Raw genomic sequence first — 17,652 nt, forward strand, 5'->3', positions numbered from 1 at the left:
ACAGCATCCAAATTAAGAAAATCAGAAATGAAAAAGGAGACATAGCCACAGAATCTGAGGAAATTCAAAATATCATCAGATCCTACTACAAAAGCCTATACTCAACAACACTGGAAGATCTGGAGGAAATGGACATTTTTCTAGACAGATACCAGGTACCAAAGTTAAATCAGGATCAGATAAACCATCTAAACAGTCCCATAACCCCTAAAGAAATAGAAGCATTCATTAAACGTCTTCCAACCAAAAAAAAAAAAAAAAAAAGCCCAGGACCAGATGGGTTTAGTGCAGAATTCTGTCAGACCTTCAAAGAAGACCTAATACCAATACTATCCAAACTATTCCACAAAATAGAAACGGAAGGAACACTACCCAATTCCTTCTATGAAGCCACAATTACACTTATACGTAAACCACACAAAGACCCAACAGAGAAAGAGAACTTCAGACCAATCTCCCTTATGAACATCAACTTGCTTAGTTTGGAACAGGTAAGTCTTCTTTTTTTTTTTTTTCCGGAGCTGGGGACCGAACCCAGGGCCTTGCACTTGCTAGGCAAGCGCTCTACCACTGAGCTAAATCCCCAACCCACCACTGAGCTAAATCCCCAACCCTGGAACAGGTAAGTCTGTAGTCATTTTCTTTTTTTTTTTTTTTTTTTTTGGTTCTTTTTTTCGGAGCTGGGGACCGAACCCAGGGCCTTGCGCTTCCTAGGTAAGCGCTCTACCACTGAGCTAAATCCCCAGCCCCTGTAGTCATTTTCTTAATCACTTTTTTTTTTCACTGCCTTGAGGAAACACCTGTCAAAGCAACTTAAGGAAGGAAGAAAGGAAGGACTTTTTCCAGCTCATTGTCTAAGGGGATACAATCCATCACGGTGGAGAAAGCACGGCAGCGCAGCAAGAACCATTACTTCTCCGGAGGCATGCGCAAACATCTACTCGCTATAAATAGAACACCAATGAAAGACCAAGCCTATGTAGTCATCCACATCTAGCTTATTGAACCAATGAGTTTATGGATTTGTTTACAGGAGTATGGGGGGTTACTTATGAATGGCCCTCATACCCTTGCCACCAGACAGCTGTGTCACTATAAAACTCCACCCTAGCATGGATGAAGACCTCCTAAAATCTGCATAGGTGCATTCTCTTCCGTAACCTCCTACATATGGTCTAGCATTCCCCAGCCCACAAGCAACCGATGCAGAGCTGTATATAGCCGAGGGGTGGAAACAGGAGTGAGTAGGTGCAGTTTCGTGTTAGGGTCTAAAGGCCTTCTCACCACCCCCATACTGAGGGGTTCAAAGACCCCATCTGGGAGGGCTTTTTATGGGTAAGTGCAGCTGCAGATGCTTTGACTTCGTGATGGTTAATGGCAATCTTATGCCCAGAGGACAGAGTTTCACAAACAGGTAATTTGTAAGTGACAGAAGTTTGTGTGGCTTATAGTTTTGGAGTCTGCAAAACCTACGACAGAGAAGTTGCCTCCTGAGTGCTGGGACTAAAGGTGTAATCCACCACACCCAGGCTTCCTAAATGATTCCTATGTAGACTCCCGGATGAGCACCACTGTCCTGCAGGCTAGTCATTTCTTCTTAGGCCTCATTACATGTAAGATTTGTTGAGGAACTTTAAAAATCACCCCAACCCAAACCAACTGAAATCCAAGTCTATGGGATTTGGGAAGTAGATATCAGTGAGCCCTTATGGTTTTTCAAATGAATCTTGAGGATATAAATTATGCCTAACATTAAACTTACCATTTTAACTTATGGGAGTGGTTGCTATGTTTCGGTTTTTAGCTTTTGGCGTTTTTATTTTAAATATAAAACAAATTTTATATGTATGGGTATTTTGCTTTTATGTATGTCTGTGCACTACATGCATGCCTGGTGCTTCCTGAGGTCAGAAGAGGGTCAGATTTCCTGGAACCAGAATTATATATAAATGGCATGGGCCACCATGTGGGTGCTGAGAGCCAAGCCCAGGTCCTCTGGAAAAGCACCAAGTGCTTTCCCTTAGCCCCTGAGCCATCTGCACAGCCTTGGGTTTTTTTTTTTTTTGTTGTTGTTGTTTGGTTGGTTGTTTGGTTGGTTGGTTGGTTGGTTTGGTTTGGTTTTTTTAGTTTTGCTTGTTTATTTTGAGATAGAGGCTCATGTAGCTGAGGCTGGCCTCAAATTCTTGTGTTATCTGAGGATGCGTCATGATGTGGAAGCCCACATTACGTAGGCAAAGTGTATGGAACCATCGTCCTCCTTCCCACACTTCCCAGGTTCTAAGATCGGCTTCACAGCAACCACTTGAAGTAACCACGTCAGTGCTGTGACATCCATTCACAAGCGCAGTATAACCACTATACTCTCTCAGAACTTCTCGTCACCCCAGATGATCGCTATTCACTAAACAACTGACTTTTACTTCCCTGGCTGCCCAGCCCCTGGGAGCCACCACTCTATTTTCCGTCTCTATGGCTTACTTATTCTACGATCTTCTGGATGACTCACTGCACAGTGTTCTCCAAGTCCATCCATGCTAAGACGTGTGTTAGTCCTTGTATATTTTGGGAGTTAGAGATTAACTTTAGGGCTTCAGTCATACTATGCATATACTCTGTCACTGAGCTACAACCCCAACTCCTGTAGCAGGGATCAGAAATGTCATTTCCTTTTGATATCGGAACAATATTCTATTGTATTTATGTACCGCATTTAACATTTGAATTTTTCCAGCAATTTTGCTATTATAATTAGTGTTGCTATGAACATTAGTATATGAACATTTGATCCCTTTGAATTTTTTGGGGTATACATGTACTGACAGAATTGGTTGCAGTGATCTCCCTTTGAGGATCTACAGCAACATCAGATGATTCTCACATGCACCCCAGCGTGAGAAACACTTTTTTTTTCCTTTTCTTTTTTTCGAAGCTGGGGACCAAACCCAGGGCCTTGCGCTTGCTAGGCAAACGCTCTACCACTGAGCTAAATCCCCAACTCCGTCAGCATCCATCTTAAGAGCCAGGAGAATACAGAGAAATGAATGAGTTCACTATTAAACAAAAGTCTTTATATGTTTCACTGCAACCAATGGAACTATTATTGCTACAAATGTGAAAGCCTGTTGTAAGGATCAATGAGGTGATGACCCTGCTGAAAATCCCAACACTGTCTCATTTTTTATTAGAAACAATAGCTCAATTGTAATTTCTACCTGCAACTGAAATTTGTCTTCCAAAGTAAACATCAGATAAATCTGATTCAAGATTTTCCTATCACAATGCCACTTTTATCAGAATGTCTAATTTTATTCTCATCATATTACCTTTACTTGGAGTTTTTTAATAAGAAGGATCAGACGAATATCATTGTTAGTAGCATATATGAATGGTTTTTTTTGTTTCTTTTTTTGTTTTGTTTTTTTTTTTATTTCTTAAAGCTTGCTAAACTATTCTGTCTCAAGGATAGTTTCAAGCCTATAAATCTTGGCTCAAAAATTAACTACAAGAACATTTCATGATGCTATAATATCCTCTTCCTCCCCAGGGGATATCTACTCTGAGATGCCAACCATCTTTTTTTAAAAAAATATTCTGTTAGCTTTCTGGAGATTAGATTGTGTAAATATTGCTTTTCTTATTCTGACCACATAACTTGGCACAAAGTAACTACAGAGGGACTCATTTTGGCTCACAGATTGAGAAGGGCTATAGTCCATCATAATGGGAAAGGCGTAGTGGGAGAAGCATGAGGTGGCTGGTCACATCCACAGGCAGGAAGCAGAGCAATGAATACTGGTGCTTAGCTGCCTTTCTCCTGTCTGATCGGTCGGGACTCCAGCCCACAGGCCAGTGCCATATTCATTCCTCAGTTAAAGCTCTCTGGAAGCAGTCTCATAGACACGCCCAGGATGTGCTTCTATAGAGATTCTAAACCCAATCAAACTGACAGTGAAGATTCACAGTCTAGACTGTTGTTTGATTTTTCAACAGTTTCCACGCAGGCATCAACTGGGATTCTGTCTATGGAGCTGGGGGAGGAGAGTGAGAGAAGAAAATAAATGTGTCTTTGCAGGAGTTCTTCAGCTCTACATTCAACACATCATGTCTGTGATAAAGCATAATCCTGGGGAGAGGAGGGACAAGAAAAAGTTGATCTTGGGTCTAAGGAACGAAGATTAACACCTCAAGATTTGCCAAATAACTTAACCTCTTCCTTTTCTCTTGATACTTTATAAAAAAAAAATGTGTCTGGATCTGTGTGTGAGCATGTAGGGGTAGGAGTGTGGCTGCAACAGTCCATGAGTTCAAAGCCAGTCTTGGCAAAATTACAAGCCTGTCTCAAAAACTAACGTGAAAAGTAGCTGAGTACTTGAGTGAGAAAGAAAATCCTGTGCTTGGAGGATCTATGTTCACCAGTGAGATTGGCAGAAAGAGCAGCGTGAGTCAGTGCTGCCTGGATAGGCTGGAGACATGGCAGCAAGGTCTAGACTTGAGAAAGATGCTGTATTAGTTAGGGTTTTACTAATGGTAGGGTGAACAGACACCATGACCAAGGCAAGTCTTACAAAGGACAACATTTAATTGGGGCTGGCTTACAGGTTCAGAAGTTCAGTCCATTATCATCAAAGTAGGAACACGGCAGCCGCCAGGCAGACATGGTGCAGGAGGAGCTGAGAGTTCTACATCTTCATCTGAAGGCTGCTTATGGAAGACTGACTTCCAGGTAGCTAGGATGAGGGTCTTAAGCCCACACCCACAGTGACACACTTACTCCAACAAGGCCACACCTACTAGTAGTACCACTCCCCGGGTCATGCATATACAAACCATGACAGATGCTTTAAAAATCACATTTACTTCTGTGTTCATTCTGTTTATGTGTATGTGAGTGTGTTTGGGTTCAATCTCTGGAACACACATTGTGAAGGAAGGAATCTGACCACAATACACACTCTGGTGCACACACACACACACACACACACACACACACACACACACACCTGGGGCCATCCGTCCTTAGCAATACACACACAATCAGAACTGCATTGTTTCCTCCCAAACCAACCAACCCATAAATTAATACCTTAGGATTTTTCAATCATAATGATTCCTCCAGCCTGGCAGCACTGAGGCCAGATATCTGACAAGAAACAACGGGAGAGGAAAAGCTAATGTGGGCTCATGGTTTATAAGGATATAAACCATCATGACAATCAAGCCCTGGTAACTGAGGACCTGCTTTCTCCAGCTATGGTCCACCTCTTAAAGGTCTACAACCTTCTAGAACACCACCAGTTGAAGGTTAGGCTATCAAACACATGATAATCCAAATTTTGACATGGGTTCTCATAGGCTTATGCTATCTCATTATGCTGTATACGTTCAGTCCAATCTTAAAACCTCCTAGAGTCAAGCCACCAAGATAGCTCATCAGATAAAGGTGTGTACCACCATGCATTCCTAAGATACATGTGGCAGAAGGCAAGAACAGACTCCTACCAGTTGTCTTTGGGCCTCCTAAGACACACATCATTGCACAGTATGCCCCCAACACCTGCAACACACGCAAGAAAAACAAATGAAATGGAAAAAAAATACTTTTTAAAAGGCTTACAGCTCCAATATTGTTCAGAAGTCAAAAGTGTCTTCTAGACTCAAGGGACTCAGTATAAACCCCAGCAAAGCAAAGCATTAGGTTACTTCATTTCAATATACTGTGGCACAGACTAAGCATTCCCACTCCAAAAGTGAATAATGGAATGCTAGCAAGAAAACACCAGACAAGAGCAAGGCCAAAACCTAGCCCAGCAAACACAGAACAATAAGGAAGCCCCCAATTAAATGCTTCCTTTTAAATGGGTTGCCTTGGTCATGGTCTATCTTCACAGCCAGAGAAAAGTAACTAAGACACCCTGTAATCTCTCACTGCTTTGTCTGTTATTGTACTTGCTAGTTTTGTCCATTTGATACAATCTAGACTCACCTGTGAAGGGAGTCTCAATGAGACTGTCTAGATTAGGTTGGTCTGTGTGCATGCCTGTGGGGGGAACTATCTTAATTATAGTAAATGAGGTAGGAAGACACAGCCACTATAGGTGGCACCATTCCCTAGGCAGAGGATTCTGAACCACGTAAGAATAAAGCACTAGGGGGCTGGGGATTTAGCTCAGTGGTAGAGCGCTTACCTAGGAAGCGCAAGGCCCTGGGTTCGGTCCCCAGCTCCGAAAAAAAAGAACCAAAAAAAACAAAAAAAAAAAAAAAGAATAAAGCACTAGAGAGCATGCATTCAGTGTTCTCTGCTCCCGATTAGGGATAGGACATGTCTAGCTCTCTCAAACCCCTGCCACCTTGAACTTCCCTTTACCTTAGAACTGTGAGCTTACAGCATACTGAGGCTTTGCAAGGTCATGGCTCTAAATTCTTTCCATATTTCTCCTGTGTTCTACTTCCAAACACATACAAACCGTTTGGTCAGGGTTATCACAGCAATAGCTTTACTTCTCAGTTTTTGTTTTGTTTTTTTAAAACCTGGTGCTTCCAGCATACTTTTTTTTATTTTGGGGACTTTTTAATTGGATATTTTTATTTACATTTCAAATGTTATCCCCTTTCCTGGTTTTCTGTCCAGAAACCCCCAACTCATCCCCCTCCCCCTTCTTCTATGAGGGTGTTCCCCTACCCATCCACCCACTCCTTCCCGCCTCCCCACCCTGACATTCCCTTATACTGTGGGGATCCAGCCTTGGCAGAACCAAGGGCTTCTCCTACCATCGGTGCCCAATAAGGCCATCCTCTGCTATATATGCAGCTGGAGCCATGGGTCTGTCCCTGTGTACTCTTTGGATGGTGGTTTAGTCCCTGGGAGTTCTGGTTGATTGGTATTGGTGTTCTTAAGGAGTTGCAAACCCCTTCAGTTTCTTCAATCCCTTCTCTAACTCCTCCTGTTCTCCAAGCTCCTATCAGCATGAACTTCTTGGCATCAGCAATATTGTCTGGGTTTGGTGGCTGTATGTGTTTGGGCTGGATCCCTAGGCAGGGCAGGCTCTGAATGGCTTTTCCTTCAGTCTCTGCTCCAAACTTTGTCTCCATATTTCCTCCTATGAATATTTTCGTTCCCCCTTGTAAGAAGGACTGAAGCATCCACACTTTGGTAGTCCTTCTTCTTGAGCTGCATGTGGTCTGTGGATTATATCATTGGGTAATCTGAACTTTGGGGCGAATATCAACTTATCAGTGAGTAGATACCTTGTATGGTGTGTGTGTGTGTGTGTGTGTGTGTGTGTGTGTGTGTGTGTGTGTGTGTGTGTGTGAGAGAGAGAGAGAGAGAGAGAGAGAGAGAGAGAGAGAGAGAGAGAGATTGGGTTACCTCACTCAGGATATTTTCTAGTTCCATGCCTTTGCCTATGAATTTCTTTTTTTTTCTTTTTTTTTAAGATTTTTATTTTATTTATTCCCTATATGTAAGTACACTGTTGCTGTCTTCAGATACACCTGAAGGGGACATCAGATCCCATTATGGATGGTTGTGACCCACCATGTGGTTGCTGGGATTTGAACTCAGGACCTCTGGAAGAGCAGTCAGTGCTCTTAACCGCTGAGCCATCTCTCCAGCCCTGCCTATGAATTTCTTAAAGTCATTGTTTTTAATAGCCGAGTAGTACTCCATTGTGTAAATGTACCATATTTTCCACATCCATTCCTCTGTTGAAGGGCATCTGGGTTCTTTCCAGTTTCTGGCTATTATAAATAAGGATGCTATGAACATAGTGGATCATGTGTCCTTGTTATATGTTGAAGCATCTTTTGGGTATATGCCCAGAAGTGGTATAGCTGGGTCTTCATGTAGTACTATGTCCAATTTTCTGAGGAACCTCCAGACTGACTTCCAGAGTCGTTGTATCAGCTTGCAATCCCAGCAACAATGGAGGAGTATTCTCCTTTCTCCACATCCTCGCCAGCATCTGTTGTCACCTGAGTTTTTGATCTTAGCCATTCTGATGGGTGTGAGGTAGACTCTCAGGGTTGTATTGATTTGCATTTCCCTGACTACTAAGGATGTTGAACATTTCTTTAGGTACTTCTCAGTCATTCAATATTCCTCAGTTGAGAATTGTTTAGTTCTGTTCCCCATTTTTTACACTTGATCTTAGCTTAGCCAAAAGACCAAGAAGTGATGTTCCCCATTTTTTAATAGGGCTATTTGATTCTCTGGAATCTAACTTCTTGAGCTCTTTGTATATACTGGATATTAGCCCTCTATCAGATGTAGGATTGGTAGAGATCTTTTCCCAACCTGTTGGTTGCCATTTTGTCCTAATGACAGTGTCCTTTGCCTTACAGAAGCTTTGCAATTTTATGAAGTCACATTTGTCAATTCTTGATCTTAGAGCATAAGCCACTGGTGTTTTGGTCAGGAAAATTTCCCCAGTGCCCATGTGTCCAAGGCTCTTCCCCACTTTTTCTTCTATTAGTTTGAGTGTATCTGGTTTTATGTGGAGGTCTTTGATCCACTTGGACTTGAGCTTTGTACAGGCCAATAAGAATGGATCGATTTGCATTCTTCTACATGCTGACTGCCAGTTGAACCAGCACCATTTGTTGAAAATGCTATCTTTTTTCTACTGAATGGTTTTAGCTCCTTTGTCAAAGATCAAGTGACCATAGGTGTGTCGGTTCATTTCTGGGTCTTCAATTCTGTTCCACTGATCTATCTGCCTGTCTCTGTACCAATAACATATAGTTTTTATCACTATTGCTCTGTAATACAGCTTGAGGTCAGGGATGGTAATTCCCCCAGATGTTCTTTTATTGTTGAAGATAGTTTTCTCTATCCTGGGTTTTTTGTTATTCCAAATGAATTTGCAAATTGCTCTTTTTAACTCTATGAAGAATTTGAGTTGGAATTTTGATGGGGATTGCATTGAACCTGTAGATTGCTTTTGGCAAGATGGCCATTTTTACTGTTAATCCTGTCAATCCATGAGCATGGAAGATCTTTCCATCTTCTGAGATCTTCTTCAATTTCTTTCATCAGAGACTTGATGTTCTTATCATACAGATCTTTGACTTGCTTGGTTAGAGTCACACCGAGGTATTTTACATTATTTGTGACTATTGTGAAGGGTGTCACTTGCTAATTTCTTTCCCAGCCTGTTTATCCTTTGAGTAGAGGAAGGCTACTGATTTGAGTTAATTTTATATCCAGTCACTTTGCTGAAGTAGTTTATCAGGTTTAGGAATTCTCTGATGGAATTTTTGGGGTCACTTAAATATACTATAATATCATTTGCAAATAATAATATTTTGACTTCTTCCTTTCCAATTAGTATTCTTTTGACCTCCATTTGTTGTCTGATTGCTCTGGCTAGGACTTCGAGTACTATATTGAATAAATAGGGAAAGAGTAGGCAGCCTTGTCTAGTCTCTGATTTTAGTGAGATTGCTTCAAGTTTCTCTCCATTTAGTTTGATGTTGGCTACTGGTTTGCTATATATTGCTTTTACTATGTTTAGGTATGGGCCTTGAATTCCTGATCTTTCCAAGACTTTTAACATGAAGCGGTGTTGAATTTTGTCAAATGTTTTCTCAGCATCTAATGGGATGCTCACGTGTTTTTTATTTCTTTGAGTTTGTTTATATAGTGGATTACATTGATAGATTTCCATATATTGAACCATCCCTGCATCATGGGATGAAGCCTATTTGATCATGATGGATAATGTTTTGATGTGTTCTTCGATTTGGTTTCTGAGAATTACTTCTCAGTTTTAATTTCCTGCATTCCTTTTTTCATACTGACCAAATGCAACTTAAAGGAAGAAGAATTGACTTTGACTCGATGTTTGAGAGGGAAATGCATGGCACCTGACGTAGCTGGGACTATGGCAGGAGCATGAGGCTGCTCACTCACATCTGGGTGGCTGAGGAGGAAGTAGAGAGATGGGACCAGCAGAGGGGCTAGAACCTCAAGGCCCAGCCCAAAGCAAGCCACCTTCTAGAGCTAGGGCTGAAATTCTCAAGCTTCCAGACCTTCCCAAATCATACCAGCAGCTGGAATCAGGTGTTCAAACACATGAGCCTGTGGGAGACAATTGATACTGAAATCTAAAAACAACCAAGACAGGTTAAAAGCAACCCTGTGTCTTTCCTCAATCTAAGTGTTTTGTTTTGTGTTGCTTTCCATTTTTAGAATTATGGCTCTTGGCAAAGACTACTATTTTTGCAGCTATCCTTTATTGTAATGTTCTTTCTGCTGTCCTTGCTTTTGACTTTGCTTTTCCAGAGTCTCACTGTGTAGCCCAGGTTGATCTTAAACTTTCCGTTCTCCTATCACTGCCTCCTGAGTACTCTCTTTTCAGGCCTACATCACCAAAGCCAGCTATAAGACTTCTTGAACTTCCAGTCTTCTCTCTAGTACAGCCTGAGTTCTCCAAAATCCAAAATTGAAGGAACTGTCATGATTGCAGCATTTCAAACGTCCCCTGTCCCTCGCTGACATCAGAATTTCTCACACTTCAAAGTTCTGCCAACTTCAAGATCCTCACATGCCACTTGTGGTCTTGGTATTTTAATAGATTCCCTTTAGAGAAAATCATATTTTAACTTCAATAAATTTGTCTTGACCCTAATTAAACTACTGGAAAAACAGTAACTCAGACAGACTTTTCCTTTTAAATACTATGAAGTTAAATAAATATATATATTTAAGATATATATTCATATATATACATATATATGTGTATATATATATATATATATATATATATATATATATATATATATATATATATATATATATCTTGTATAACCCACTGATCCTCTCTAACAGGCACAAACCTATGATGACTTAGTCCTTTGGTGTGACATATTGTGATTTGACTCTTTCCTACATCCTGGTCTCTGCCCTTTGTCTTGTGTGCCTCCAGCCCTTCTGAACCAAGCACAGCTCAACAACTTTCCTGTGATAATTCGCTTTCTTGTGCTTTTGCCTTGGTTTTCTTCCTACTCAACTTCACAGAGCACTTCTTTCTCCATCCATGTGGCTTGCAAGTGCTTGTCTCTGTCTTTCATTGTCTTTGACTAGACCATCTCACAACACGGAGAAGCAGAAGGTAACTTGGAAACCTGGCAGCAATGTAAGCAATTCGTGCTCGTTAGTAAATTCTGTAAAGTGGCAGACATACTGATTCCCTCTTTCTCTGTGGAGGAAAAACAAAGTCAGTTTTGTTTCTGTGAAACAACATCTTTGGAATATCTCCCCTCACTAGAAAATGACTTAAATTGATTCCCTCACTAGATAATGAGTTGAATTGAAACCTTTGTTATAATTTCATTGTGGATTTGTTGGGATTCATGAATTCAACTTAAAACAAAACTATCCTCCAACAGTATTTGGCCCAGGGTCTGACACAATGTAGGCACCCGGAGAATATTAGATGATACTTGAATGGATGCATTTAGGCAAGTGCAGCCTTCAACATAAATAGAAGCATTTAGGTCTAGATGGTTTGTTATGTAAGTAGGGTGTGCAACTCTAGAGTAGAACACTTAGCCACTATGTCTAAATCACAATCAAAAGAAGATCATTTCCTCAGCTCTTTAGGAAACATCAGCCAGAATGGGCCGCAAGGGATATGACTAGTAATGTGTCTGAGTGTGGCCTTCATGGCCTCACCTCAGGGGTGAGTCAGAGAGGTCACTAAAGGTTATAGACATGGAGCAAGGGATGGGGACAATGAATGTCATGTAACTTACATTACTTTGATTTTCCCTTATACTTTCAGTATATACAGATCCAACAGCCTGTAGGTATTCTCCCATACCAAGTAGGACCTATGAGTCAGTGTCTACATCCATGAGTCTAAAAAGATTACATCATCAGACATTTATAGAATGCAACCATGAGCTTCCAGCAAATTGTCTGGAGACACAAAGACTCTTATCCCTTTCAGCTAATAAGAAAAACTCCCAAGGATATTTATTATCTGTCCACATGCATGATCTTTCAGGAACATTTCAAAGGCAGTGAGAAGGCTCAGTCAACAAAGGCGCTTGTTGCCACACCTGACAACCTGATCAATTCAAGGAACCTTCACAGTGGAAGAGGGAAACCGACTCTTGGAAGTTATCGTCTGACTCTGCATGTTTGCTCTCTGAGAACACACGGGCGTAATAAGTAAATGGATTTTTCATTAAAGATTTAAAAAGTCAAAAATCAAAGCCGCATCTCCACTCACAAATTTTCTCCTGTCTTTACTTGAATATAATTGTTGATGGGGGAAAAAGAAGCTAAGTTGTTAATTTGTTCCTAAAATTAATGTGTCAAATTTTGAAGGTAATAAAACAGATATGCACCACCTAACATTGTGGTCAACAACAAAGCTGATTTGTTTGTTTGCTCATTTGTTTTTGTCAGCTTAGGAAAAGCTAGGGTCATCTGAGAGGATAGAATCTCAGTTGAGAAAAACCTCTATCAGAATACCTGTAGGCAAGTCTGAGGGACATATTCTTGACTGGTAAGAGGGACAAGCTCACTGTGGGCAGTGCCATCTCTGAGAAGCTGTATAAAAATGCAATCTGAGCAAGCCATGGAGGCAAACCAGTAAGCCACATTCCCTATATGGTCTCTCTGCATGGGTTCCTGCCCTGACCTCCCTTAATGATGGTAAGATGAAATCAACCCTTTCTTCCCTAAATTGTTTCTGGTGGTGGCGTTCACCACGGCAACAGAAATCAGACTAGAATAACAGCAGACTGCACCTGTTGTCCCATGAGACTTGGTTCACAGAGCAAAAATCACCTCATGATACATTTCTCAGAATGTATTCCCATCCTTAATAATGCACATATGCTGTGCCTACTTCTCCCAGTCATTATCTTGATAGGTACCAGTATCTTCCACCTTTTAAAGACATAGAAATGAAAGCTCAGACAGGTTCAATAACTCGCCCACATGGATACCAGTAATAAGTGGTGGCATCAAACTATGAACTCACACATATGCCTCAGAAGTGAAATTTGGGTGGTAGAAATATGAGGACTTTTTATTAAGAGGAGAAATAGATCAATCATAAAAATGCAGTGTCTGTCAAAGTACTGAGTGGAGAGTAGTGGGAAAGGTGACTGTGTAGATTAGGAGGTGGGTGACATGAGAGGTACATGGAAAGCAGGGGAATGGGAAGGGAGTCAACATGGTATGTAGCTGAGCTATGCTGAGTAAACATGGGCTGACAGAAAAGATAACAGGGTAAGTAGTGTAAGCATGCAGTCAGGACCCTTTCGCATAGAAGAAGCTGCATACGCAACAATTTGCGCCAGTTTGGAAGGGGAAATAAGTCCATGGAATTTAAACTAAAATGTAGAATGGCAATAGACTAGAAAATTTAGGGCTTGGGATATAACACAGCTGAAAGAGTGCTGGTCTAGCATATGATAGGTCTTGGGCTCCATACCCAGGTCTGCATAGAACTGTGCATGGTGGTGAATACCTGTAATCCCAGCTATCAGGAGGTGAAGAAGGGAAGAAGTTTAAGGGCACCCTGGACTACATAAAATTCTATCCCCAAAACACACACACACACACACACACACACACACACACACACACACACACATATCTAGAGGGTATTTAATGCCCATAATGCACACATAGATAATAGGAAATTATTGTCCAAATAATTGAGAAAAATATAAATACTAGAGAAGATGGGGAGAGTTTCCAATTCAGATTAAATGTGAAATGGGCCTCTGTACTGGGAAGGGTAAAACTGTGAGTCTCTGATTCTGTGCCAGTCGTTGAATTGAGCAAACACAAATATCAAATGTTTTCATCCTGGCAATAATTCTATATAATATAATCCAGTTCCATTTTAACAGGTAAGGGACAGAAATCAACTTCCTAAGGTCATAAAATCAGAACCTAGAAGCTCTTTCTAAATCCACAGCCATACTTAGTCACTACACCCATGAACTCTGAACTTAAACTGACTTTAAAAAGCAAACAAACAAACAAAAAAACCCACAGTGACTGGCCTTACTAGAATGTGGTGGAACATGTATGGAAAACTCCTACCCTTCCAACAACTGTGAGAATCTGCTCACTCAAAATACTACTGCAGAAAACCCCTGCTGTCTGGGTGATGGAAAGCTAAAGGCAAGATAAACTGGGCGGAAACGTCTTGTATCTCAGGACTACCCGACTGGCCACCAGTTGTTTGTTCCTGTGCCAAACAAGTCTATAGTTTCTATAGGGATAACAAACAGCCTTTGCTATGGATGAGGTGAGGCGAGAGTTTGAGAGTAAGAGGTCCAGTCAAGCTTAGTCTAGATTGTTCTCAACCTTCCTAATGCTTTAATACAGCTCCTCATGCTGTGGTGATCCCCAACCATAATTTTTTTGTTGCTACTTCATAGCTGTAATTTTGCTACCGTTATGAACTGGAATGTAAAAATCTATAGTTTCCAATGGTCTTAGGCGACCCCTGTGAAAGGGTCATTTGATGCCTCCTTCAGGGGGTCTTGACACACGGGTTGAGAACTGTTGGTCTAGATCATCCAGGGGAAACTGCTTGGAATATGAACACTATGTGTGGCGGTCTTATCCGAGGACACCACACCACCACTGCTAAGATAAATTATTTCCAGGATCTAATTAGTTAAAATACACCAGAAGTATTTGGGTTTTGCTGCTTGCTGTTGTAGAGCTGAGGTCGGACCCAGAGCTTTAGACATGCTAAACTATAGCCCCCCACCACCGAACTGCACCGCCTGAATCCTCCGATAAGAAACTAAATCTTTAAAAACTCTCGAAAAGATTTCGGTCAATTCCCTTACGAGTATTTGAATCTCCAGATCCATAACTTCCTTCTGGTAAACACCCTCCACTTGCAGAGGAAGCGTTTGAGATTGCCCAATGTGGAGAGCTGGTGGCCTCCTGGAGGACTCCGCACATACGCAAGCCCCGGGGTCTGCTGAGAGCGGACGCGCGTGGGGGCGCCTCCGGGAAGCGCGTGCTACCCTCTCCGGTGTGCGGTAAGCATCCTCCCACGGTCCCGAGAAGCTCCTACGCCGCAGGCTTCCTAGCTGTGGTAGTCCCTCCACCGCTTCCTCCAAAAGCAATACCCACCCATCCCTTCCTGCTCCGCCCACTCCGAAGCGGTAGGGGAGGTTGCGGCCACACGCCCCGCCCATACTATGCCCCGCCCCCAAGGCTAACTTTCCCCAGTGGCTAAGGCAGCCGCCCACAGTCCAAAGTTAAGCCCCGCCCCGGTCACTACAGGTGAAACTGCTTGCTCTAATGAACGGGCCCAACCCTATGCTCCGCCCCCGAACTCATCCCTCCTTGCCACTGGAGAAGAGCCACCAAAGCCCCGCCCATACACGCGCAGGCAGGCCCCGCCCCCGGAGCCCGCCCCTCTCTTTGGCTGGCTCTCGGCTGGGCTTCTCAAGGGAACCTGTCTCGCGGCCCGGGAGCGGTGCTTCTTCCTGTGAGGGCCTCGCTGTGCGGCTGACTTCTCCTTCCGCTCCTGCGACTCCCAGGACAGCGAGAGGCAAGCGGAAGGTGCGCGGACGCCGGAGCCCGAGGGAACTGGGCAGTCGGGGCCACCGGCGTAACCATGTCGCTGTGGGGGCAGCCGCTGCAGGCCTCGCCGCCTCCGGCGGTGCAGCAGCCCCTGACCGCGTCTTCGGGACCTTCGACCGCCCCTCCAGCCGGCTCAACTCTCAACCGCCTGCCCGAGCCGCTGCTGCGGAGGCTCAGCGAGAGCTTGGACCGCGCGCCGGAGGGCCGGGGCTGGCGGCAGCTGGCCGAGCTGGCGGGCAGTCGGGGACGCCTTCGGCTCAGGTGAGCGGGACCCTCAGGCGGGCGGAGGGGTGTGCTCCGTGGTAAGGAGTCACGCGAAACCTACGTGGGCTCCGGGGTCGGGAAGGGACTGACCCTGATGGCCCAGTGGCCCCTTCACACCTTCCCGACCCTCTACTCCTGAAGCTGGAAAGCGATCTCCACAAGTTGACACGGGTTGTTATGTTAGTGTAGGAACGCTCATCTGCAGGGTGGTAATCGAGTGGGTTTTAAAGCAAACGACAGGGATGTGGACACATCCCTCGGTACCTAAAAGGTAGAGAGACCCGGGGAAGTAGAGGGGTGAAGCTTGCAGGAGTTCCTGGAGGTTAAGGAGAGAGAGAGAGGGGAGAGGGGAGGAGAGACTGGATTTAAACTCATCATCTTCACCGTGAACATTAGACTCTTAAGAAATTAAACGACTTTTCCTGCTGAGAAAAGGGCCCACCGATGTGACTTGGTGCCACAATCAGCGATTCTTAAAATTTGGGGTCTCAAGACTTCTCGCCTCCTGAGAATTATTGAAGACCACAAAATAGCTTTTGTGTGCATTCTATATATTTTGCAGGTGTGTGCGGATATCCTATTTGAAAGTAAAACTAATAACTTAAAATATTTATCATAAAAGTAGTTCTTACATGGTCGTAGAAATGATGTCGGGTTTTTTCTTCAGAAAAAGTTTGTTCAAAAACAAATAGAGCGTTGGTTAACATTTTTTTAAATCTGTAGCTTAAGGGTTTTTGGTTGGTTGGTTTATTGCTTTGGTTTGGTTTGGGTTTTTGTTTTTGTTTTTTTAAACAAGATCTTGCTGTGTAGTTTAACCTGTCCTCAGATTTCTCTGCCCTCCTGTTTCAATCTCTCTAATGCTGGGATCTCAAACTGGCATCATCATATGTTGAAGTATTTTTTTTTTCTTGGTTTTCGAGACAGGATCTCACTGTAGCCTGAGGTGGTCTGAAACGCTATTATCAACAAGTCAGATCTGGATCTTGCAGCAGCAGCCTTGTTGCCTCAGACTGCGAATGCCTTGAACATCTTTATGGTGCCTCAGTTAAATTGCATGTTCTTTTCTATATTTGATTCATTCCATTGCAGTATCATAAGTATTAGAACTCTAGGAACTTTTCCTTTAAGAATAAATAGAAAATAGGGTCTTAGTACTATTGTGAAAAAAAATGCTTTAACCCTATAAATAACCTGAAAGTAGTCTTAGGAACCCCACTAGGTTCTCACACAGAACTTTGGACCACTACTGTTGTCAAGATTTCAGCCTGTCCTCTAACGCCTCCATTTTCTTGTCAAGTAACTAAGCTTTGACTTTTACTGTAATTATTTGTACACTTCTTTATAAGTTTAGGGATAGAAGTCATTTCTTAATTTATACTGTACATAGACCTTCTCTTAGGCAAATACTTAAGTAGAGAGAGAAGGCCTTTCTTCAAAATTATATTTGTTGAGTGCTTCTTATTAGCTGGAAATTCCAATCAACCAGTATTTTAGAACAATCACAGTAACATACGGAATGCTAAGTCGGGTGTAAATAGTATCATTTATTGAACACGTAGTATACACAATGCTCTGTTTGAGAACATTAGCTACTTTAACCTTCCCAACAACTGCGAGCTTCAGAGTTTCAGATTGAGGTAAAGATTAATGTTGCTATGGGATTATTGCTCAAGTAGAAAAGGCTTATGTTGCCTAATTTAAAAAAAAAATCAGAAGATGACAAACTAAGCTGGACATGGTAGCATATACCTATAATCCTGGCACTTGGGAGTTAGAGACAGGAGGATGGAGGACTTCCAGACCAGCAT

General features: G+C 42.6%; 1 protein-coding gene and 1 long non-coding RNA gene across 33 annotated transcripts in view; one reads left to right on the forward strand and one right to left on the reverse strand.

The window, feature by feature from the left end:
- Window positions 1-7,408: 7,408 nt before the first annotated feature.
- LOC120098182 (uncharacterized) lies at window positions 7,409-15,121 on the reverse strand. Of its 2 annotated transcripts, XR_015642597.1 has the most exons (3): window positions 14,833-15,121; window positions 10,955-11,198; window positions 7,409-10,078 (listed from the first exon to the last, which is right to left on the reverse strand). It is a non-coding gene; the product is annotated as an uncharacterized LOC120098182 (long non-coding RNA). The 2 variants fall into 2 exon arrangements; XR_015642596.1 differs by lacking the exon at window positions 10,955-11,198 and having other exon boundaries at window positions 7,409-10,579.
- Window positions 15,122-15,436: 315 nt separating this feature from the next.
- The window catches only part of Malt1 (MALT1 paracaspase), a 54,062-nt gene continuing 51,846 nt past the window's right edge, over window positions 15,437-17,652 (forward strand). For 29 of the 31 annotated variants that reach the window (XR_015642284.1, XR_015642288.1, XR_015642289.1 and 26 more), the window contains exon 1: window positions 15,437-15,841. Coding sequence is in view for 11 of the 31 variants with exons in the window: in XM_087592741.1 (XP_087448867.1) it covers window positions 15,615-15,841 (227 nt within the window). In the remaining 20 variants the exon portion in view is untranslated. 31 annotated transcript variants of the gene reach the window in all.

The sequence above is a fragment of the Rattus norvegicus genome, chromosome 18 (assembly GCF_021556685.1).
Source record: "Rattus norvegicus strain SHRSP/BbbUtx chromosome 18, alternate assembly SHRSP_T2T, whole genome shotgun sequence".
Lineage (NCBI taxonomy): Eukaryota > Metazoa > Chordata > Mammalia > Rodentia > Muridae > Rattus > Rattus norvegicus.